The sequence below is a fragment of the Budorcas taxicolor genome, chromosome 1, assembly GCF_023091745.1.
Source record: "Budorcas taxicolor isolate Tak-1 chromosome 1, Takin1.1, whole genome shotgun sequence".
NCBI classification, from domain to species: domain Eukaryota; kingdom Metazoa; phylum Chordata; class Mammalia; order Artiodactyla; family Bovidae; genus Budorcas; species Budorcas taxicolor.
Genome location: NC_068910.1, coordinates 148,199,834 through 148,224,477, shown reverse-complemented (window position 1 = coordinate 148,224,477; position 24,644 = coordinate 148,199,834). Strand labels below are relative to the sequence as shown.

General features: G+C 42.0%; 1 protein-coding gene across 1 annotated transcript in view; it reads right to left on the bottom strand.

The window, feature by feature from the left end:
- Window positions 1-24,644, bottom strand: part of MCF2L2 (MCF.2 cell line derived transforming sequence-like 2) — a 275,208-nt gene that overhangs the window by 142,050 nt on the left and 108,514 nt on the right. Inside the window, exons 9-13 of the mRNA XM_052642999.1 lie at window positions 16,998-17,122; window positions 16,272-16,386; window positions 15,551-15,670; window positions 6,934-7,125; window positions 4,343-4,534 (exon numbers count right to left, since the gene is read on the bottom strand). Of these exons, the coding sequence (XP_052498959.1) occupies window positions 4,343-4,534; window positions 6,934-7,125; window positions 15,551-15,670; window positions 16,272-16,386; window positions 16,998-17,122 (744 nt within the window). The remainder of the gene's footprint in view (window positions 1-4,342; window positions 4,535-6,933; window positions 7,126-15,550; window positions 15,671-16,271; window positions 16,387-16,997; window positions 17,123-24,644) is intronic.

The following is a 24,644-nucleotide window of genomic DNA, read 5'->3' as shown; positions in this document are numbered from 1 at the left end:
GTAATCTTACTGTGTAGAGTATCATACATTGTAGGTTTTTTTCTTTCAGCATTTTAAACATATCATAGCCACTCACTCTGGACTGCAAAGTTTCTGCAGAAAAATCAGCTGATAGCCTTATGGGGGTTCCCTTGTATATAGCTCTTTTTTTCTCCCCCTCTTGTTGCCTTTAGAACTCTCTTTATCTTCAACTTTTGTCATTTTAATTACACCTAGTGTGGGTCTCTTTGGGTTCATCTGGTGTGGGCTGCTCTGTGCTTCTTGTACCTGGTTATCTGTTTCCTTCCTCGGGTTTGGGAAGTTTTCAGCTATAATTTCATCAAATACATTTTTGACTCCTCTGTCTCTCTCTCTTTTTTCCTTCTGGGGCCTCTATAATGCAAATGCTGGTATGCTTAATGTTGTTCCAGTTCAGTTCCGTTCAGTTCAGTCGCTCAGTCGTGTGCGACTCTTTGCAGGGGTCCCTTAATCTATTCTCATCTTTAAAATTTGTTTTCTTTCTGCTATTCTGATTGGGAAGTTTCCATTATTCTGTCTTCCAGACCACTTGTGTATTCTTCTGTTTCACCTAGTCTGCTGTTAATTCCTTCTAGTGTGTTTTTCATTTCAGTTATTGTATTCTTAAGTTCTGACTGGTTCTTTTTTATATTTCTTAGTTCCTTGTTAATATTTCCACTGTGTTCACCTATTCTTTTCCCTAGTTCAGTTAGCATTCTTATTACCAACACTTTGAACTATTCATCTGGTAAATTATTTATCTCTGTTTCATTAGTTGTTTCTTCAGGTTTTTTTTTCTTGTTCTTTCATTTGAAACAAACAACTTTTACTGTCTTTTTATTCTGCTTAACTTTTTCTGTCTTTATGAAATTAGGTGAAACAGTTCTCTATCCTGGTCTTGAAGGGTGTCCTTGTGTGGGAGCATCCCTAGATAGTCTGCATGTGCCCAGTGGCTTTGGTGGGAGAGCTGGATCTGACATGAACACAAGTCATATCTTTCCTTAGGGTGTGCTGGCAGCTAGCACCTTGGTAGGTTATGGGCTGGAGATGGAGGGGCTGAAGCCAGAGCCAGGTATGACTCAGACTTCCCCTCAGCTCAGTGGCTATCACTGCCCTATTGGGTGAGGGGTCTAATCTCAGATTGCTGGAACAGAGGCCCTGAGAGTTGGGTCTGAGGTGGTTCTATTCTATGTGCTCTCCCCCTTTCCCCAGAATTGCCCCAGAGGGAAGCAGTGCTGGAACAAGAAGGGTCAGAGTGGGCACCTGGTGTGGACTGCGGTGTGTGCTGGAGTGGTTCCAGCACATAAGTCAGAATTCAGACTACTCTGGATCTGCCTTCTCCATGAGCACCAGTAACGGCTGCCCTCGCCCCAGTTTGGGTGCTGTGCCAGGTCTGAGCCAGCTCCACACCCCAACCCCCACAACTGTACTCTTCCAAAAGCTGTGGCAGCTCTTGCCCTAGTGTCAAGCTGCACCACAGAGCAAGAACTGCCAAGTGAGCACTTAGCTTGGGCTGAGTCAGTCATTGGTGCAGACACAGGAAACTAGCCAGAATCCCGGGGAATTTCAATGTGCTTCATCTACCTTGTTTCAGTTTTCAAACCAACTAAAGGGACTCATCTTCCTTGTTGCAGATCCCAGGGCTGGGGTGCCCATATGTGGTTCAGATTGCTCACTCCCTAAAAGGCCTGTGTAATCCCCCTCCTTTTTTGTGTCCTCTCCCAAGGGTGTGGTCCTGACCTAATTCCATATGGATCTTTCTTATAGCTTTGGTTGTATAGGTGTCTTTCTACCAGTCTCATTTGTTTTCAGTGAGAATTGTTCCACGTGTTGATGTAATCTTGATGTGTTTTTTGGGAGAGTTGAACTTCGCATCCCCCATTCTGCGATCTTGATAACACTCTCTAGGATCATTTTGTACATTTCCTTTCCCAGTCATAGATATGGCCATTTCTCCAAGAAGCCCAGTTCTCTTTAACTGGAGAATGGTATTAGAAACTAAGATATCAGAGGTGGGTGTGCTCATTGATACTAGGGGTCTTGTTTCTATGCCTGGAACCAACTGTCCAACTAAGGAGATACATGTATCTGTACCAATGTGTGTATATGCATATAACAAGGATTATTTCTTTATCTATAGAATATTCATTTTGACAACCAAGTCATTACTCCTCAGTGGATAAAACTCTCTGACAGAATAGGATATCTGAATATTAACATCTAGAATTTTACTCCAAACCAAAAGAAGAAAAAGATGGGTTTGGGGGACTTGGAGGGTCCATTTTGGGTTTTAAAATTAAATTTTTCTCTGGTCTCCTCATTCCTCCTTGTTTCTGCCTATTTCTTGGAAGTGGTTTTTTAAGTTTCACTCATTTTCTGGTGGGAGATGTGGCTATAACGTTTGCTGGTGTTGGCCAAAATGGCATCTGTAGCCACAAGTCTCCCTGGTTGACCTGATAAACTTGTTTGTGCAGCTAATGGACATGGAGCTAAATGAGACTGTTCTGCTTTGGGAATACGATCTGAGGCTACCAAATCCTGGGTCTACAATATAGCACAGATGCTAGATGCACCTTCTCTTTGTCCTCTCTGTAGGGAAGTAGAAGGGTCCCTGTGATAGGGAAAGGGGACCAGCCTAACTACCCCCAACACCACTTTAAGATCATATCTTAACACCAAAACCCACCAGGAAGAGTCAGGGAAAGACTATCACTGAGGCACAACCCCACACCAAGCTGCCCTCACTGTACTTGGCCCACTTGCCACCTGCCTGTCCATTTGTTCAACAAACATGGACTGTGAGATACCAGGCACAGGCTAGGCACAGGAACACAGAGATGGGTGAGGCTCTTGCCTCACTGCAGCTTCCAGTATAATAAACAAGACAGACATTAAAAATAAATAACTAGAATACAGTTTGCTATGTATCATTTTGGAGCAAAGGATCTTAGCCTGGATCCATGGATATCCTTCAAGGTGTTCCCTTAAAATTAATCATAAAAGCTATACATACTGGGCATTCCTTGTTTGTTCCCCCATTACATCTTCTCTACACTGCTCTGTGTCCCAGGAAGCTGACCTCTACAGTTGCCATCAAATGGGCTCACTAGAGGCCCATGGGCTTTTAGTTGGATTTGGCCAGTGAGATGAACCACTAGGAAATCTGAGAGGGAGAGAAAAGTAGGGCTATATATTTCCCCACCAGCTGTGGCCTCTGCCCAAGGCCACAGGTCTTACGGGCTATCTCTCTTACAGCCACAGCTATAGTGCTTCTTGAGTTCCCATTTGTCTTTCAGGCTTAGTGGTGGTAACTGTTCCCTATTCTTGCTAGTCTGGGGTGCTTCACCATCCATATTGGGTTTCCTAAATTCTGCCCATATCTTTGTAAACAGTACCTACATCAAGTTCCATTTAATCATTCTGAGTACAGAACCATAAAAATATGTGTATCAGATTCTCAAAAGGGTCTGTGACTCAAAAGAGGTTTAAAAAAGCCCCTTCAGAAGAAGCACATACAAGGTGATATGGCTCTAAGAGGAAAGTGTATTGTCTATAATTCTGTTGGCTTCACAGAACAAGTGCTCCTCTCGAAATGCAAATCTGATCCAGTTATTCTCCTTCTTAAATCCTTCAGTGTTTCTCAGAATAAAGACCAAACTCCTTCATATGCCCCACAAAGCCCCAACTCATGTACCCCTCTCTAATCTCACCCCAAACACCCTTTGTGTTCTGTACTCCAGTTGTTCTGAATTTGGGGTTCTGAACTTGTGCCAGGCTCCCTTCAGCCCTGAAACCTTGCACATGCTGATCCTTCAATCTGGAAAGCCTCTCCCATCTTCTCTATTCATTTTCCGGGCCTTGGCTCAAGTGAATCTTCCCAGGGAACTTCCCTGACCCTCAGTCCAGGTCAAGTTCCTCTGTTTTATACCCAATAGAACCCTGAATACATCCTCTTAAGCACTTATCTTAGTTTGCAATACATTTTTGTGTTTTGTATTTGATATTTATTAATGTCAGCCTCTCCTGTACATAAACTGTAAGTTCAGTGAAGGATGGAACCACATCTATTTCTGCTCATAACTGTGTCCTTGGCCTTCAGCACAGAGCATGATATGTCAGAGATGCTCATAAGTATTTGCAGAGAAATGAATGACAGAGAATGAAAGTTATTTGAATCAAGACATGAAGGGTCAGTTTTCCAGGAAGCACAGACCAGGAGTCTAAGAGGCCACTTGAGAGCTGGTTAATCTGCTCAGTACATTCAACATAAATTTGCTTGGGCAACATGCAATGTCCCCCCACATCCCTTTCCCAACCACAGATCAAAATAACTCAGAAAAATTACCTTTATATCAAGAGTGAGCATCAACTCATACTGGTTGTAAAAGTCCTTGGAGCTGAGCAACTGGTACTCCTTTGCTGTGCCCAGGAATGTCTCAATGTCATTCAAGGCAATGTCAACACCCTCTCGGGACTGGCATTTGTCTACAGCTTGGGAAGCCAAGAGGTAGACTCCTGCTTCACACCACTGGCTGACCTTTTGGAAAGAAACACAGTGCCCTGTGCAGTTAGCCTGCCCAGAGCTCAGCCACCACCATCCTCAGGAGGTCCAAGCTCATATGGGGTCCACAAGGATTCTGAGACAACAGGCAATCATCATGAGATGTAATGTCATCCAGGATCAAGTTTAGAGGTCCAAAAATATAACCATGAGGTGGACAAGGCCAAATCAATTTTATATCTGCAGACTTTTTAGGAAAGTTACTTAATCAAAAAATAAATCACATAAACATTCTTCTCCACTGACAATAGTTGCCACATCTCTAAGAGGAGAGAGTTGAGTTGTTTCTATGTTTGGTCTAACCATTGAAAAATACCACAAATGGCTTTTTGGGTCTAACCTCTAGGCCACTTTTCTTGCATCTTAATTGGTTACAAGAGCACAGAGTGAAAAATGAGGCTTCAGACCTGGGCCCTCCATGCCCTCCTGTTAGAGGGAATGTCTCCTTTAACAAGAATACCATTTTCCTCTGTCCACATTTCTATTTGTCTTTCCAAGGGAAGAATCTAAGGATGCAAAACTCTTGACTCAGAACAGCAGTACTTAAACTTTCCAGAATGTTGGGATGAAATCACATAGGTAGAGAATTCTAACAATTTGATTTTTAAAAAACTTAAACAAACAAGGGCCATTGTCTAAATATTTATATGAAAAGAAGCTACCCTTGCAAGTACATCTGCATTACCATTTACTGCGTGACCTAAAGAGGTATGTAAAATAACTGTACAGAGAAAAAAAGATCCAAAGGGAGCTCCGAAGTAGTTATCTCTAAGTGGGAAAATTATAGGCAACTTAAGTTTGTCTTGACTTTTCCCTTAAATTACCTACACTGAATGTGTACTACTTTTAGAATTACAAAGAAATCATATAAAGATATATTAAAATGGATGATTCCCATTGTGTGGGGATGAGGAGGGGAGTGGAATGTAAGTAGCGTCCATGAATAATTGTTTTCCTCCTCCTTCTGATATTTTTGAATTTTCAAAATAATATGAAATTTGCTTTGATACATACTGTGAAAACTTTCTCTTTAAAATCATGCCTGTATCTGCAGAAAATACTAGGATCGGGTCTTCTGCAGAGTCACAGCAGCTACTTGTTCCCACACACACACACACACACACACACACACACACACACACCCTCCACAGATTGCATTAGGCTATTATGTCTGGAGCAGAAATGGAGTGAGGGAAACAGCAGCTAGCTAATCTTGCTAAGAGCACAGCACACAGAGCAGACTGTGCTCCAGGCCCTTCTGAGCCACTTGCTTCTGGAGCAGCTGTATTTCCTTGACACTAAAATCCCTGTGGCAATGGGATGATGTAAACAGCCTGGGCGGGTGCTCCCAGCTATTAGAGAGAAACAACTGTGGGAATGGAGCATGCTGACTCATGGTATGAGCCCTGTGTTGGCTGGAACAGCTGATAGGGAAGGCTCCAGAAGTCAAGGCCCCTGCTGACTGGCCACCTGCCTCAGAGATCACCACTGAAGGGCAGTGGGGTGTGGGCGGAGGCACCCCCTCCCCGTGAGCACTCTGCATACAGAGTTGCAGTCTAGTCTAAGGAGTCTGAGTCTTGGAATTTGGCCACCCTGACCCGAAATCTGCAATCCCCTATTCACCCCATGTGTGGTCTTGGGCAACCTTTTATTCCAGGGTTCCTCAGTGTTGTCTAGGTAACACCTGCATCAAATCACCTGGACACTTGACGAAAATATTGATTTTTGGGCATCATCCCAGACTTACTGAATCAGAGTCTGCAGAGTGGTCCATCAGGAAATCTGCAATTATAGCACGCTCACCTTATGTACTAAATGCTGTGACTCATCGACCCATTCAACTATGTTGAATATCAATTTCTATCTCTTCAATGAGGCCATTATTATCTTCCTCACAGGTTATATTAAGGATTAAATAGATGATGCAATTATGCTCCTGGTAGAAACACAGTAGGTACTCAATATATAGTAGGAGTGTATAATGGTCATTATTACTTAAGCTTCTTCGAAAGGATTCACAATCTGATGCCTTTAATGAGGAGAAGCACTTTGCAACTATAGTGCTTCATTCTCTGTACACTTGATGGGGCATCAAGAAAGGCTGGGTCAGGTCAAAACACACTTTAAGTCTGAGTCCACACAGAAGATGTGGACTTTTTTTCATTCAAATGGGATGTGGTGGATGGCTAGGGCATTTTTCACCTTCAGTACTTCTATAACTTCAGATTGGTACAGTTTTTAATGCCTCTTGAGTGCTGTTCCACATGAAGCACTTTATCCTCTCAACAATAATGAGGGTAGGGAGGGCAAATATGATTAAGACTTCTTCACAGGACATTTTGCACACATTATGGTCACGGCTTAGTTTTGCTCACCTTGTCCAACCTTCTATGCAACTCCAAGGACTTTTCTAAAATGTCATGTTTCTTTTTGTTTTCATTGATGAAGTCATCACAAAGGTGCCTGAGCTCTGCACACCTGGGTCTGATGGAGTCCACTGCATAATGGTGGCTTTGGATAAGCTGGTCCCCAATTACTGCAAGCAGCTGGGCCTTTTCCAAGGACTCCTGCAAAGTGAACATCCACAGCCAAGCATCAGAAACTGAGTCATGGAGAGGCCGGGATTTGCCTGGCACTGTGTGCTTCAAATCTGGGGAGAGGTTAGAGAAATAAATGGTGATCAGGTTTTAGGCTGAGAGCATGGGAAAGCGCTGGGGTGGTTCAAGGTCCCCAGGAGGCCTAGCCTAGTCCAGCGTCATCTGCACTCTGAAGAAAAGCAAGTCATTCGTTCAGATATTTGTTGAGTTCTGGGTTAGGCACTGAGGATATAGCATTAACAAGATAGGATTTTTCAGTTCAGTGGAGAACTCAGATACTAAATGAATTATTAACTATTATTATTAATTATTAATTATTATTAATGTAATAATTAACATTACAACTGTGATAAATTCTAGGGCAGAAGAGCATGAAGTGTTACACTGGACAGAATTGGAGACTGAATTATCCTGTCAACTAAATGAAAAGAAAAAGAGATAGACATGTTGCCCCAAGGAGAGAGGAGAGTGAGTTGAAGTTGAGAAAATGGTAAAGATCTGGTTTGGGCAATCCTATGGAGAGATCATGAGACTTAAGAAATATGTTTGTCTAAGCTGTTTCCTGCAGCCCACAAGGTCCCTGTCTGCTCTCAACTCATTAGCTCAGCAACCGCATCTCCTACCTCTTTCAGCACAGCTTGTTTTGTTCTAACCACATGTGCCATGTTTTCCTGTTTTTAATTCATTCATCATATATTATTGAGTACCTGCCATGTACCAAGCACTGTCCAGATGCTGGGGGTTTGGGAGTAAACAAACCAGGCAAAAATCCCTCCCCTCATGAAGCTTACATTTTAGTAGGAGATGCAGGCAATAAACAAATATGTAGACGATATAGTATCTTAGTCAGTGATGAGTGCTATGGAGAAAAAGTAAACAGGGAGAGGAGGGCGGGGAGTGCTGGTGGAGGAGCTGCTTTTTTAAAGAGGGTGGTGAGAGAAGAGCTCACTGGGAAGGTGCTAGCCGTGCTGTGCAGAAAAGTGAGCATAGCAGCCTGAGACTATCGTCCTTAGAAAGGTCTGTTTGCAAGGCCGGTCCGTGGCTGGCACTTGGGAAAGTCAGGAGGGTTCCTATCATCCTTAATTAGAATGACTCAAGGGACTTCCCTGGTGGTATAGTGGATAAGAATCTGCCTGCCAGTGCAGGGGTTATGGGTTCAATCCCTGGTCTGAGAAGATTCCACATTCCATGGAGCACCTAAGCCCAGGAGACACAACTATTGAGCCTGTGCTCTAGAGCCCTCAAGCTGCAACTACTGAGCCTGCATGCCTAGAGCCTGTGCTCCACAAGAGAAGCCACTTCAACGAGAAGCCTGAGCACTGCAGTGAAGACCCAGAGCAACCCCCCAAAAATTTTTTTTTAAAAAAGAATGACTCATGATGCCTAAACTGTTTGTGCAAAGAGTATGCTTTATGTTGAAGACCTGCTTTCTTTTGAGTCTGGAATTCTGCTTTATGCCAGGCAGAGGCCACCAACATGACACAAGAGCCAAAACCTAAAGTGAAGGACAACCATGCAGCACTTGGCAGAAAGATGGGAGCATGTTTGACATGTTCAGGCAGCAGGAGGAAGCCACTGGGGCTGCAGCAGAGAAAGCAGGGAGGAAAGGAGGAGACATGATCAGAGAGGAAAGAAGAGGGTCTGACCAGGGAGGGCCTTGCTGCCATTGTGGGTGCTTTGTCTTTTACTCATTATGACATGGGGTGTGCCGAAGGGTTTTGAGGAGAGGATCTCATTCATATTTTTGAAAGGATTGCTTCAGCTGTGGTGTCAAAAATGGCAGAGAATAGGGAAAGCAAGGAGACCAGTTACGGAGCGACTGCAGTAATCCAGGTGAGCAACCAAACTAGCTGCTATCTCGGCACCCTTCCCTGGGATGTTCCTCCCAGGGCAAAGCTCTTAGCCAACCTCCCAGGCCCTCTCCCTCACTCTGTTTTCATTTTTTAAAACCACTTACCTCTATCTGAAAGTATTTTCTTTCTTTACGTTAATATATGATTTCTTCTTCTTCCACCCATGCCCACCGTTACATAAGCTCCATGAGATCACTTAGCAGGCATTCCATAAATATTTGGCCAGTAAGATAAAAGAATAAATGAACCAGTGAACTAGGGGATGCAGTGATCTGCTTGGCTGGAACTGTGTGAACGACAATGACCTGAGTCAAGACAGAGGACTGCCATGTCCTCAAAGGCCTCACAACAGAAGGCCCACTCACACCCTCACCGACCATGTTGAGCATCCAAGCTACCACATTTGCGCTGGTTTAGCTTTTCATAGTAACACAAGGAATCATGATGACCCCAGATGACGACAACGTGACAGTCTCCTAATTTACAGTGGTTTATAAGATTTCAACAAGCTTAAAGCCCCTGCTTCCCACCCAGTCAATCGTTCACCAAGTCCCACAGAACACACCTCCTTCTTAATACCTTTGGAACACTGAGCCCTTCCCTACCACCTCCTTGTCATCGTGTGTTCAGACCTTGGTGCTTTCTGACTGGGACAGCTGGTCTGCTTGATTTCCTTTAAACTCTCCTTCAAGTCATGCTCCACACTGCGGATGAAGCAGCAATTCCATCATGATGTCTATTCATGTCTATATCACTTCAGAGCCTCAGAGCCTTTCTTGACTCCCTGCTGTCTTCAGGAGGAAGTTCAAACTCCTGAGAAATGCACAAAAGGTCTTTCACTACCTGGCTCACACTGTGCCTCCTCCTCGCTCACTCTGTCACCCTGTCCTCTGCTGTAACTGCACTAAGGACTCCTTTGTAGTTCTCCAAACAGTCAGATGGCTCTGAGCCTCCATACCTTCTCTACTCGCTCTCTCTGCCTAGAAAGCCCCATCCTTCCCTCATCAACCCTTCCCTTACCTCCTCACCCCTCCCCACGTACCTACACTACTCTGGAACTAACTCCAAACCACCCTTCAGAGTTCATCTACTTCAGGAAACTTTCTCTGACTCCACCATTTTATTTTGATGCCCCTCATCTGAGCTCCCATAACACTCTATGCCTTTTCCAACCAAAACATGAACTTCACTGTGTTGTGATCAGCTATCTACTGCCTGCTGCCCGCATTATCCACAGACGCTTGTTGGCATGCACCAGCTCTTTTTCAGCTGCTCTTTAAGAGTACACAGCACATATTAGGTACTTAACAACACATGATTGTTGTTTTGGGATAATGATATGGGAATAAAATGATAAGAATCAAGCAGGGTTATTTAGAAGAACTTAGGGACAAATACCCAGTGCACTTATTCAAAACAGCAAAGGCCCAGATAGAGGCATTGGTCACCATCACTCAAAGGTTACAATGCTAATTCCTTGGACTGGTTTGTTCACTCCTGTGTCCAGAACTCAGAGCAGTGTGGCATGGTAGCAAATCAATAAATATTTGCAGGATGAATATAAGAAGTAGAACTGCTCAGCCACTGAAGATTGAACCTAGGAAACATTCTGCAGCCCAGAATTTACCCCACCACCTCTGTGATATCAACAAAAACATTCACTGAGAGCTTACCATATGCTAAGTACAGTTCTGAATGTTTACATTAACTATTCCTTTAACTCTTCACAATAAACCTTTAATGTAGGGAGGTGTTTTACAAAAGAGGAGTGGAGACACAATGGCCCAAGGTGACCCGGGTAGGAAAGAGAAGAGCCAGGCTTCAAACTCAAACAGTCTGGCTCCAGAATCTACCTGCAGCCAACACATACAGAGAAAAATGGCTGTGCTTGTCCTGCCCGAGCTCAGAGACCTCATTTGGTTGATTGAACCTGTCTGACTTTAGCCAAATACAGAAATAGGAAAACTTGGCCAGGAAATCTCTGTTGACTTTTTTCTAAGTCCAGCACCTAATTTATTAAGAATAGTGCAAGTTTTCTGGGCCCAGGGAACTTTACCAATGGATGCTCCCCGGGCATCCTGTGGTGGTCACAGCTGCCCCGGATTTGGCATGCTGCATCACACCTTCAGAACTGTTCTTAAAACGCTTGCAATGTTGGAGGAAAGATGTGACTAATAGGTCCAAATAGATTTGGAGAAGAGATCCATAAATATAACACATAAGTCAATACCAGATGGCTGGAAAATTACTGAAATGAATGGATATTATTAATAGCTTCTAAGCTCTGACCACCTACTACGTTCCAGGCACTCACTAAGTCCTTACTATACATCAGGTTCATTCATCTTCCCAGGGACTCTTGTGAGGTAGGAATCATTATTATCCATTTTATAGATGAGAGGATACATTCAGAAAGGCTAAGAAACTTGACTAGTATCACACAGTTGGTAGTTGTTAGAGCCAAGATTTGAATCCAGTTCCATCTGGCTCCAAAGCCTGTGTCTTAGCACCTTCCAGTCCACATATTCCAGTCCACATGGTGCTAGAATAATGGCTGTCCAGCTATGACTATCAAATCCTTTAGTTGCCTGCAAAGAACTTTACTGAAAAACCTCCAAATTGCAGCTTGTTTTTCAGTCTATACAGCTTCTACTCAAGGTAATCAGGGAACAAAACCTCCAAAGTAAAAAAAGAAATAATAAGAAAGAAATAGCTGAAATCCGGTGCTCTGATCATAAGTCTGCCTGGCTCCTTTCAGATGCTGAAAATTTCAGAAGGCTGGATGGTCAAGTTGCAGCTTGTAATTCAAAGCCTTTATTGTAATAAGTTATCATACCCCCCACCCGCCAAAGACTCTACTGTTATAATGGAAGATGGGCATGTCTACTGTAGAAGAAAATGGTGAAGAAGGGGTGATGCTGCCATATCAGGGAACCCAGAACAGATCCACAGATAGTAATAGCAGAGGAGTGGAGTACATGCATGGGGAAACGAGCCAGGTGAAACAAGAAAGGCAGAAAGTTAATGGTTGTTGGAACTGAGCTATAGACACATGGGAGTCCCTTGTACTAGTCAACCTACTTTTTTGTGTACTTGAAAATTTCCACTACAAAAAAAGTCATGTAGCCCTTCCAGCTACATTAAATCTCTAGGTTAATGATCTGGGTTCCATGCCTTCTTGGACACAGTAGGGTGACTCCTGGGCCCTAACCCTGGAGGGAGATGTCAAGGCTGAAAAAATGTTGGGTCTCACTGTTTTGTCTGGATCCACTCCTTTCTGGCCCATTACCAAAGGCCTGAGCATGCCTCACAGCAAAAACCCTATAGGAAGTTCTGCTTTTAAAGAAGTGAGGGGGACTGAAACCATCGCTTCTAAGAATGAGAGCTGAGCACCCAAAAGACAATTAAATCCTCAAACCAAAACAGGGTAAAAGAGCAGGTTCAATTAGTATGCAAGAAGATCTGGTTAGAGCTGACTCAGAGGTAACCTGTGAGGATGATACCACTACACAGAATAAGGAACCTGGCAATAACCCAGAAGTCAGTGTGTGGTTATGCTACAAAAGAAGGTGAGAAAGTGCTGAGAAAAGACAAACCTCAAGCATATTTTAGTAGATTCTATCCAAACATCACCTCTTTCCTTTAACAATTTACAGGACAAAGAGATTAGCCAAGCCCATATCACTTGAAGAAACAATTCCACTTAGAAATCTGAGTGAAGGGATGTTTAAAAAGTCCCGATTATGACTAGATGGCTTTGTTTGGATCACTCAAAGGTAAATGGAAAGGCCTCCTGCATCCTTGAGAAAACAAGTGAAAAACCAGGGTAAACAAGGCACAGAACGGATAAAACCAATGTGGACTCTGTGAGTCATCTGCAGTGGGTGAGTCCAGCTGGTTCAGGAACATTGCCCAAGAAAGATGTCCTATGACCACAGGTTTTGCCCCTACTCACAGTCAGCGACTTTAAAAGTATGTACCAAAGATCACAAGTCTAAGGAGATGGGCAGAAGAGAGAATGTGAATGCAGTCATGCAGATCCAGTACTTAAAACACAACCCAGAGCACTGTCCAACAGCTTTCCATTCCACCGAGAATAAAATCTAATCCTCACCACCAGTGCTCCCACCTGTTCTTTCCTAGCTCACCACAGTCCAGCCACACTACTGGGACTCCCAACCTCATTTCTACCTCAAGACCTTTGTCCTTGCAGCTTCTCTGCCTTGACTGCTATTCCCTAAATCTTTGCATGGCTATCCAGATCTCAGATCAAAGGTCTGAGAGGCCTTTCTAACTACTAAAGTAGTACCCCCGCCACTCACTTTCTCTCATGTCCCATAATTTTCTCCATCTCATTTGTCACTATCTGATGTTGATTTATCTGATTACTGTCACTTGTCTGCCTCTCCCCAGTAGAACGCAACTTGTGTGAAAATAGGGTCTTGACTGATCAGACCTGGGTGTTCCATTGGAAGGACTGATGTTGAAGCTGAAACTCCAACACGTTGGCCACCTGATGCGAAGAGCTGACTCATTGGAAAAGACCCTGATGCTGGGAAAGATTGAGGGCAGGAGGAGAAGGGGACGACAGAGGATGAGAAGGTTGAATGGCATCACCAACTCAATGAACATGGATTTGGGTAGACTCCAGCAGTTGGTGATGGACAGGGAGGCCTGGTGTGCTGCGGTTCATAGGGTCACAAAGAGTCAGACAAGACTGAGCGACTGAACTGAAACTGAACTGAACTGTCTGGTTCACCACTTATAGCCACAGAATCTAAGACAAGGAATACCTGGTGATGAATGAATACCTTTCTATCAGGTCAGCAGCTACCTTTGTGTATGTATTTATATATAAAACAATATTTTTCAAACCAAAAATGAAGGTACTGGGATTGATGAGGCATATTTTCCCTAAAATATGAATGTACATAATGAAAATACATAGTATCCACATTTAATAAGGAGTTCACTTGAAAAAAAACTAAAATTACATAAAATTGAGACTCTGAGGTATCTTGGAGACTCCGAGACACAGAGATATCACATACACAAAATTCAGCTTTTTTTCACTGTTTAATAAACATTTCTCATAACTCATGCCTTCAGCACTAAAGCGATTAGCTGTCAACGATCATGGATAACAGGGTGCTCACAAGGGAAGGGTGGGACTGCTGAGTGAGAGTCTGTGTGCACAGGTGGGCCTGTGTGCTCATGCACTGCAGAAGTACTTTCAGCTCAGAACTCACAACTGATAGCTCTTAAAGCCAGACTGGCCTTGGCTTACATTTGTTACCATTTTTTAAGGGAATTTCCTCACTGGCTCAGCAGTAAAGAATCTGCCCACCAACGTAGGAGACGCAGGTTCAATCCCTGGGTCAGGAAAATCCCCTGGAGGAGGAAATGGCACCTACTCCAGTATTCTTGCCTGGAAAATTCCATGGACAGAGGAGCCTGGCGGGCTACAGTCCATGGGGTTACAAAGAGTTGGAAACGACTTAGCAACCAAACAACAAAAAATGTCTCTAACAATAATGTGAATGTCAAATGCTTAACTTTAATGTGCATTTCAAACACCTGGAGATCTTATTAAAATGCAGATTTTGATTCTGAGGCGGGGCCTGAGATTTCCCCATATTTCTAATAAGTTCTCACTGATGTGATATCTATGCTGCTGGCCAAAGGATCACATTTTGAGAAGCAAACCTCTAGTACCATGAAATCACCATCTACCGTAATCTAGAGGAAGGATGCCTCCAGATTAGCTCAGAATGGAAATGGCAACTATAGAAGACTTCCCAAGAAACAAAAAAGGGACCCTAATTAAAGGAAAGCAGAGAGGAACTTCTCTGGTAAGAACTGACTGGTCTTTCTTAATTTGTAACAACCAAATCTGTAAAGATTGAAGATAGACCTACTCCTAAGTATTGATCTGTGTACAGATCTGGGAAACTGTTTAATTTTGGTATGAGAACTTGAGGCATATATTCCTTTACAAGTCTGATATTTACAACTCTTTGAGCATGAGAAAGGAGAAAGCTTTACCAACTCTGTGTAGCAACAGAACTAATGTGGACCAATTTCCCCTTTTTCACCATCTTGCTTATTATAAAACTAGTTTTTTGTTTTTTTTCCCTGGTTTCTCCTTTTAAAGTTTCCCCTCCTTACCACCAAGCCCGCCTCCACATCCGGCCCAGTGGGTAACACACCCAATGTGACCTTACTTCCTGCTATTCCTCCCTAGCCCTGTCACTGAATGAATGGGCAGGGCCACCTGGAACCCCATCTAAGCCTCTAGCCTCAACTGGGTGCTCCTGCAGTCTTAACAGAACTCTGTACTGCCTGCATTATTCCTCATAGTTGTTAATGTGCATAATTCCCTGGGGACCTGAGGGTGGGAGTGGGGTCACTAAAAAGTCAGTCTTTGGGCAATCCTGTGTCTTTTGACAACCTTCTAACAATTAATGGGTGGCCGTGATCTGTCACTATCCACAGGGACCTTCTTCCCAGTCCACAAAACTGGAAAAAGCAAACAAACCAACCTGGCCTTCTCCTTCCAGTTTTTTGTGTTCCTTAAGAAGCTGTTCCACATGCATCACACTGTCTCCGAAGTCTGAAAACTCTGCTTGCTCTGCCAACAAGTTGTCCAGGGCTAGCTTAACCTACAAGACATGTTAGAAAGCCCAGAAATAAGCCAATGGACATCCCATCTTCAGGTATAGGCTTGTCATACTCTAGACAACTTGAAAATCCAAAAATGATTCAGGATATGTGTATATCTATATAGACTTTTTTTTAAACAGCTCATCAGCTTTTAGATTAAGCTGGGGGTACTGAAATGCCATAATAAATACCTCATAAATGTGATGAATGACTGAAGAATAAATTCAAAATGCAAATAATAATGTTAAAAGTATATCATCTAATCCCCAATTAAAGTAAATGAATTATGTAAAAAAAAAAAAAAAACACCTGGGGGTGCTGAGACAATGTGTAGATGGAATATTGAAGCTACACTGAATCAAAAAGGAAGGTAAACCATCACTGAAATACCATGTGGGAAAATGAGATTCTGGTACATTGCTACCCCCACTGAAAAGGTGAGAAGAGGAATCAAAAATATATGGAAGGGACTGGACTAGGGAGAGGATGCAGAGCCTGATACCCAGAATTTAAGGGGGAAGAGAGAACCAGAAGTCACAGAACTGTGCACTCCCCTAACAGAACCATAAAAGGAAGTTTTATTAAACAAGAAAATAACACCTCACAAAAACTGTGTTCAAAGTGCTGTAGTTGTAGGTATTGATTAAGCTTCAGGTGATGCTCAGACCAGAACTGACTAAAGGCTTTTTCTGTTTCATCCAACTGAACTAATAACCTGTCAAGAAAGAACAAGATAGGACATGTGATTAGCATTCATTTCCACAGGCTCATGCTGATAACACCCATGTTTTCAGTCAGGGTTCCTAATTGTGATGATCTCCTTACTTTGAAGTCTATGTCACGTATGACTTTCTCATGGTTCGGCTGGTTCCCCTATTTTCCATTTTTCAATCAGGACACCCTCAGCACTAGGCAAAAACCTCAGATGCAGCTGCCATGCTTTAAAATGTGCCCCTGGTAACCTTTAAAATGTGTTCCAGGTAACTTTACCTTTCTATTTCTTTCCACCTAAGAAGACAGGTGTGCAAACACAACACCTAACCAAACAGCTTTTTGGCAATGAAGGTTCAGTAAATACTACTATATTCCTTGACATCCTGGGATGAAAGCAGACCATAGGAGGAGGGAATGGCTTTCTCATAAAAAGATGTCTGTAGATGGATGCCAGAAGGACACTATGGTTTTTCCTTTGTTGTCTCAAATATTCTTCTTCCTTGACCCCACCAAGACCCATCAGCAGCTGTTCCAATCTGTTCTTGGTTGTTTCACATTATCTGGTTCTATGTATTCTCTCCAGAAAAAGCAGATACCACCCTTCTCACTCACCTTTCCATGGTAGTGACATTCTCAACTTCATTGAGACTGAGTTTGCTGGTGGGACTTTTGGTTGCTGATTCTTGCATGCATGACAGCAATGTGGTCCTTTGCTTTCCAAGTAATTTCAGCTCATCCTAGAGAAAGGAAAATACAGTCTCTCTTAGAAGAAATTAAAAGCAAATTCTAGGTAGACTTCAGATGAGTGCAGTGGTGCATGTGTGCATGCTAAGTTGCCACAGTCTGACTCTTTATGACCCTATGAACTATAGCCCACCAGGCTCCTCTGTCCCTGGGATTCTCCAGGCAAGAATAATGGAGTGGGGTGCCATTGCCTCCTCCAAGGGATCTTCCCAATCCAGGGATCGAACCCGAGTCTCTTATGTCTCCTGAATTGGCAAGTCTGGTTCTTTACCACTAGCACCACCTGGGAAGCCTGAGTACAATGGTAAGTATATTTTTATTATATTATTATATTTAGCAAATTAAATACTAAGTAGAAGTCAAGCTCTAGCTTTTTAAATTGATTAACTTGCTCCTAATAGATAATACAAACACATGATACAAAATTCAAAATATACAAAACAGTACATATTGAAAAGGGGCTTCCAAGGTGGTGCTAACGGTAGAGAACCTGCCTGCCAATTCAGGAGACATAAGAGATGCACATTCGATCCCTGGGTCAGGAAGATCCCTTGGAGGAGGGCATGACAACCGACTCCAGTATTCATGCCTAGAGAATCCCATGGACAGAGGAGCCTGGTGGGCTACAGTCCGTGGCATCGCAAGAGTCAGACATAACTAAAGTGACTTAGCATGCACACGTGCACATATTGAAAAACCATGTGTTATGTCCACAGCCCATCCACATTCCCACTCCAAAAGCAACAACTCTTAAATTTTGTGCATATCTCAAGTTACTATAAATTTAAAATAATTAGTTAATAAAATCTTTTTTTTAATCCAAGATAGTGGCCAGAAATAAGAAAATGACAGATATCAAATGTTAAGTGATGGAAGATGCCATACAGTTAACCATGAAAAAAACTTCATCTGGTCTCCTCAATAAACACTTTCCAGTCCTGTCCCTCCCCCAAACTGTGGCCTTGTTCAACTATCCAAGTACAGAGGAGATGAGCAGCAATTTCAGTTTGACTTGGGAAGATTCACATTTCCAAGGCAATTCTATTCTCTCTTTTTACATGGGGACTTAGGGCATTGCAACTGGGGAAGATGTCAGGTTATCTCCTTCCAAATCCAGTGGCTCCAGTCCTCTACTTGCATGGTGCAGGCACTCTCTCAATGCCCTGATCATTACATATAAGGCAGGCCAAAAGGGATGGAGTCTGGCCTAGAATTTTGCGGCTGTGAGTTTGGGGTTTGATTCTTGGATCACTCAAGATGCGATTTGGTATGCCTTAAAGGTAAGAAAAGGCCCATAATTACCAAGCAATCTCTTTGATGCACACAAACACAAAATCTCTTCTTGAAGGCTAGCCACCACCAACCTCACTGATGTAGAGCACATTCATTCCCCGTGGAAGGGTTTTATACTCTCCACTCCAGTCACACAGAAATTCAGGCCCTCTCAACCTTATACCTTTGCTCCTTGTCCCCCATCTCACCTCAGGATTTACCCCTGGGAAGGCCTCCACTACGTACACCAAGCCTTAAACTTGTCCTAAGATCTGGGCTGATGACAGATTTGACTCTTCTGATCAAAATTCTCTGAACAGACCCTGTGGATCTGTCCTCTCAAAGTAATGCCCCAAGTCGGCCACCTGACTGGTATTCCTGCCTGGGAACTGGACATAACCCTTCTTTTCCATTCTCAGGTATCAGCCCTCATTTCTTATCTCATCAATGCTCATTAGATATTTATAGGTTGGATGAATTAAAAATAGTCTAAAGAAATTAGGTTGCAGATGGATTAACAACAAGATATGATGGGGGAAGAAAAAAGCAGTCATTAGTAAATGCTCTTAGCTTTTCCCTTCTCCTTCTGCCTATAGAAAAGCTTCAATAGGGTTACCAAAACCTGCCATCACATGGAGGGAAAGACTGAGGAACTATGGTACTTGGACAGCATAAAGGTAAGTTGCCCAACCCCAAAATGGAGTTTGTCCTTGTTCACAGTGGTGACAATTCAAAATATTTAATACCTATATAGAGCAGACCACTGACAAATCAGCACAGAAGTCAGATACAACCTGATGATTGATGATTGTTGCCCTAGTCATTTATTTCATTAGGATTTTCTAACTCTGTTATTTGTTTACATTTATTAGCTATTTCCTGAAGGAAAAAAGAGAGAGGGAGAGTTTTCATGTTTCAAACTTTAAAATTTTGAAATGAAAACAGACTTACAAAGAACTCCCATATACTTTTTCATCCCTATTCACCAACTGTTCATGTTTTGTCTCATTTGCTTTCTCTCTCCTTCCCTCTATTCCTTCTTTTCTCCCTGTCCCATAAATTGTTTCTGAACCATGTAACGTCATTCACTGATATTGTGCACCTTTTTCCCTAAGAGCATGACTCTTAAATACCCACAATAGTAAAAATATATATAGATGTTTAACACTGATACAATATCTAATATGCAAATTTCATATTCAGATTTCTCCTGTTGTCCCAGTAACATCCCTTATAAAATTCCTTTATCTATAATCCAGGGTCCAATCTAGACTTGAACACTGTTATTTAATTGTCATATCTCTTTAGTCTTTAATCAGGACCAGTTCTTTGGCCTCTTATTCTTTTAATCACTCACATTTTAAAAGAGTATAGGCCACTAGATAAGCTTTCTATTATTTTGGGGGTTATTATTACATACTCAAATTTTTAAATTTTTAGTATGTTAGTCAGTTGTAGTCATTATTGTTTTTGATGGTTAAAGTGTCCAACTTTGGCCATTGTGAGCCCCTTTTTGAGCTGGTTCTCCCTTTTTGATTGAGCCTTGATTACTTTTGGGGACCTTTTTAGGTTTTTGGCAAAACAAAATATTTCAGGTCCTTCTTGTATTTTCCTTTCTTGTCTTTTATATTTTCCTATTTCTCCAAGGAGTCTTGCTTTCTTTTGATAGAAAGTGATATTTATAAATCAAGATCTGAGTGCTAGCTGGCATATGCATTGTTATTAGGGTGTCTTTGCTTCCAGGTCCTTTTGAGTGGACAAAGCCAGGAAACATGCTTTCAAAAACCATCAGATTATATAGGAATTTTAAATTCCAAATAAAATTAACATTATTATTGGGATTTCCTACAAAGAAAATAGAGTCAAATTTACAATGCCAGCACAGTTGTCCCTTAGCATCCACAGGGGATTGGTTCCAGAACCCACCTCAGATACCAAAATCTGCAGATGCTCAAGTCCCTTATATAAAATGATATAGTATTTGCATATAACATACAGACATCTTCCTGCATATTTTAAGTCATCTCTAGATTACTTATAGTACCTAATACAATGTAAATGCTATATAGGTCATTTCCAGGTACAAGGCAATTTCCATTTTTTGCTTTTATCTGGAATTTTTAAAAAGTATTTTCAAGCCACAGTAGTTTGAATCCTTGGATTAAGAACCATAAATACAGCAGTCAGACTGCATAGCGATCCTAGTAGGTATATCATTGCAGTTTTAATTTTCATTTCTCTACTGACTAGTGATATTGTAGATGTCTTCACGTGCTTTGTGCTCAGTCACTCAGTTGTGTCTGACTTGTTGTGATTCCATGGACTGTGGTCCACCAGGCTCCTTAGTCTGTGGGATTTCCCAGGCAAGAATACTGTAGTGGGTTGCCACTTCCTTCTCCAGGGCATCTTCTCAATCCAGGGATTGAATCTGTGTCTCCTGCATCTCCTGTACTGGTGGGCAGATTCTTAACCACTGAGCCACCTGGGAATTAATAAGTCATTTATATACTTTCTTTGGATATGTGTATGTGTGTGCTAAATAACTTTAGTTGTGTTTGACTCTTTGCAGCCCATGTCTATTCAAATCCTTTGCCCATTTTTATTTTTTAATTTTTACTTATTTTTTGTTTGGCATTGCTGTGGCTTATGGGATCTTAGTTCCCAGATCAGGGATTGAACCCAGGCCCTCAGCAGTGACAGCAAGGAGTCCTAACTACCTTTGCGTGATTTAAAATTGAGTTACTTATCTTTCTATGGTTAAGTTGACAAGAATTGGTGTCATATCTACAAAACCATTGCTTAATCTAAAGTCATGAAGATTTACATCTGTATTTTCCTCTAAGTGTTTTATAGTTTTAGATTTTACATTTAGTTCTTTGATCAATTTTAAGAGACTCTATATATGGTGTGAGGCAAGCCTCAATTTCCCTTGCTTCATGTAGATGGGAACTTGCTTCATGTAGATGGGAACTTGCTTCCCAGTTGTCCTACAGCCTAAGGATCTTTAGTTTTGTACCCATGGAAAGAAAATATCCTTGGTCTTTTTTTTTTTTTTTTTTTTTTACTGCTGGCATTCAGGCTGGAGGAGCTCAGGGACTTGCTTCTGGGAACATCTATATATGTTTTTGGGAGTTTCAGGGAGTTTTCTCTTGTGCAGATAGGATCCTAGTGGCAGCAAGTGAGTGTGGCCATACTGCTTGTACACTGAGAGATAGCCTGTATGCATTCTGTCAAGGCTGCCTTTCCTCAGAAAATGAGAGCTCTCCTTGGGGAAGGATCCAATTTTCAGAGGAGTTTGGGGTCCCTGTGTGTACATGCTCTAAATGTACGCTCCAACTGTTCAGCTATGTGCAAGAAGCACATGCAGGGAAGGGATGAGTGTGCTGAGTTATGTGTGCTTGTCTTGACTTATGAGGACTTTAGTCTCCCCCAAAAGAAGACCAATGCTGAATGCGTGTACAGGACTCTCTCTTCCTTTCTCTTCCTCAGATGGTATAGTGAAGTGAAGTGAAGTGAAAGTCACTCAGTCGTGTCCGACTCTTTGTGACTCCATGGACTATACAGTCCATGAAATTCTCCAGGCCAGAATACTGGAGTGGATAGCCTTTCCTTTCTCCAGGGGATCTTCCCAACGCAGGGATCGAACCCAGGTCTCCTGCATTGCAGAAGAATTCTTTACCAGCTGAGCCACAAGGGAAGCCCATGGTATAGCGAAATCACAGAGAAAATAAAGTTTCAAGTCTCAGTAGGAAGCCCAAGTGCCCACAATCTGATTGGACAGAAAATAGCACATATTGCTATTGAGAGCCTTTTTGATCTAAATATGGATTAAGAGCCAACGTGTGGCTCTGCCTTAAGGAAAGAATTTATGTTTCTTCTAGAGAAGAGCTCCTTTAAAGTGGTAAGGTTGCTTGAAAATTTGATTTGTTTCTTCTGCTATTTATGATCTGAGACTTTTTTTCTTTGTAACCAAATTGGTTTGACATACGAGTGTGGTCAAGACAGTAGAGATTCTTTTGGACGATAATTCTGAAGAATGTGGTAACAACTACATACAGAATCAGTGCATAGGCTGTACAAGTTCTCAAGTTCAACAACTCTCCTACTTTCATTGGCTGATTGTAGAGGTAACTATGTGCTTATGTGAATCTAAAATAAGGGCTCTCAAAGACCCCCTGGGGAAAGGAAATCAAGAAATTAAACCAAGCCTCTTAATGCTGTGTTGTTCAGACAAAAACTCTCCAGGCTAGGAGGAAGCCATAAATCACACACTGTAACTTGTATAGATATTTAAATAGACTTAGAAGTTCACTGTTCTGAGAATCAATCTTACACTATTTTTTCATTTGGAAAAGATGCTTTCTAAATGGAAAAAATATTCAATTATAGAAACCGGTTTAAAAAGTAGGTAAAATACTCTAATCAAAATAAAGTTATATATATGTGATCATAAAACTGGGTTATTAGTAAAAGTTTAAACAGTGTTCCTTTTTTTGTAATATAAACCCTTTCTCTCTAAATCATTTTTGGATCAGAAAGAGGAAAAATCTAAATCTAGTTTAATGATTTTGGAATTTTTGCTTCTAATTTATAAGATATGAAGCAAAAAAATCAAAGTTGTACCAGGTCAACAATTAGTAATCACAGAAGAAACACTGTGTATTGTCTTTAAAAGAATATTAATATTACTTGGTCAAATAAAGACAGAATAATTTAAATTTAACCGAAATTCGCTTTATACTCTATTTTCTTCCAGTTCTACTGAGATATAATTGACATATAGCACTGTGTAAGTTTCAGGGTATACAGCATAATAATTTGACTTGGACACATCCTGTTTTAATTCCAAGAACTGCTGGCTACTGTGAATTTAAAAAAATGACATTACTCCATCTTGGAGGCTGGTTCTTTCCCTCCCTTTACCTCTGTGGAACTCTGCCTGTGTAGAGATGACAGAATACTTACTTATCTACCTTCCCTGTGAACCCTCACTGCACCTACAGCTGGTTTCACCCCTCAGATATGTGTCCTCATCTAAAATCCAATTTCTGTTTATCTTTTCCCCAGAGGCCTCCCTGATTGGCCACCTGGTCATCTTGATGCTTCTGCTCTGCAACCTCTCCCAGCGCTTCTTGGAACGACACACAGAACACACTTGCTCATGAGCCCAGGCTGGAGCCCTGTTCACAATGCCTTCCTACAGGCTCTGATGTTCAGCATCACACCCATATATTAACTGATGTGCTGCAGTCTCCTGTGGTCTGTGACCTGTGCACATGGATCACCAGCCCTTTTCTAGCAGACTTCAGAGAGGTGCCCTAGACCCAGCCTTCCACACCCCATGCCATCTTCCAAGAACCATGGGAGGTGAACTTGGCCAATAGGTTTGGCAATGAAATAAGTCAAGCTTCTAAAAGTCATTTCCAGGGAATTTTCAGGTTTCTATAGTTTCAAATCAGACCTTTTGATTACTCAGAGTAATTCTGAGAATATATTTTGAACTCTTTTTGGTAACCAAGACCCTTAAAGAAAGAATTAAACAGTTTCCCCTGACACATGGAAGATTAATTTGCCTCAACTACCTGACTCTGACTTCCCTAACCAAACTATGTGTTCTTTGAGTTTGCATTTTGTTTGTTTCCTTGGAATGTGATGGTAGGTGATAAATATATGCTGAATAAAAACTCAACCACCTAGCAAAGCAAAATTTTTGCGTATTTTGGGTCACAGATAAGAGAGGTCAGCTCTTCTTATGCTCAACACAGCGAGAATACATTTAATGCTATGATGTATCAACCTTCTATCCTTGATTTGCTGCCTTGTTGAGTCCTGGAGTGCTTGTGTGCTTAGTCTCTCAGTGGTGTCTGACTCTTTGCGATCCCATGGACTGTAGCTGGCCTGGCTCCTCTGTCCATGGGATTTTTCAGGCAAGAATACTGGAGTGGGTTGCCATCTCCTCTTCCAGGGAATCTTCCCAACCCAGGGATTGAACCTCCATCTCCTGTGTTGTTTGTATTGCAAGAAGATTCTTTACTCATTGAGCCATTGGGGAAGGCCTCTCTCGCCAAATAATAGCTTTGGTCTGTTTGTGTTTCCGGTGGTGGAAAAGGGCTGACATCCATCCAGTAAGACCTAAGAAGATTTCTCTTTTCTGCATGGCCTAAAAGAATCTGCCAAGCTGCCTTCCCAGCAGGTTCTGACATGCTTTTATGAATCCTTTAATAGGTGCTTCTCCTTAAATCC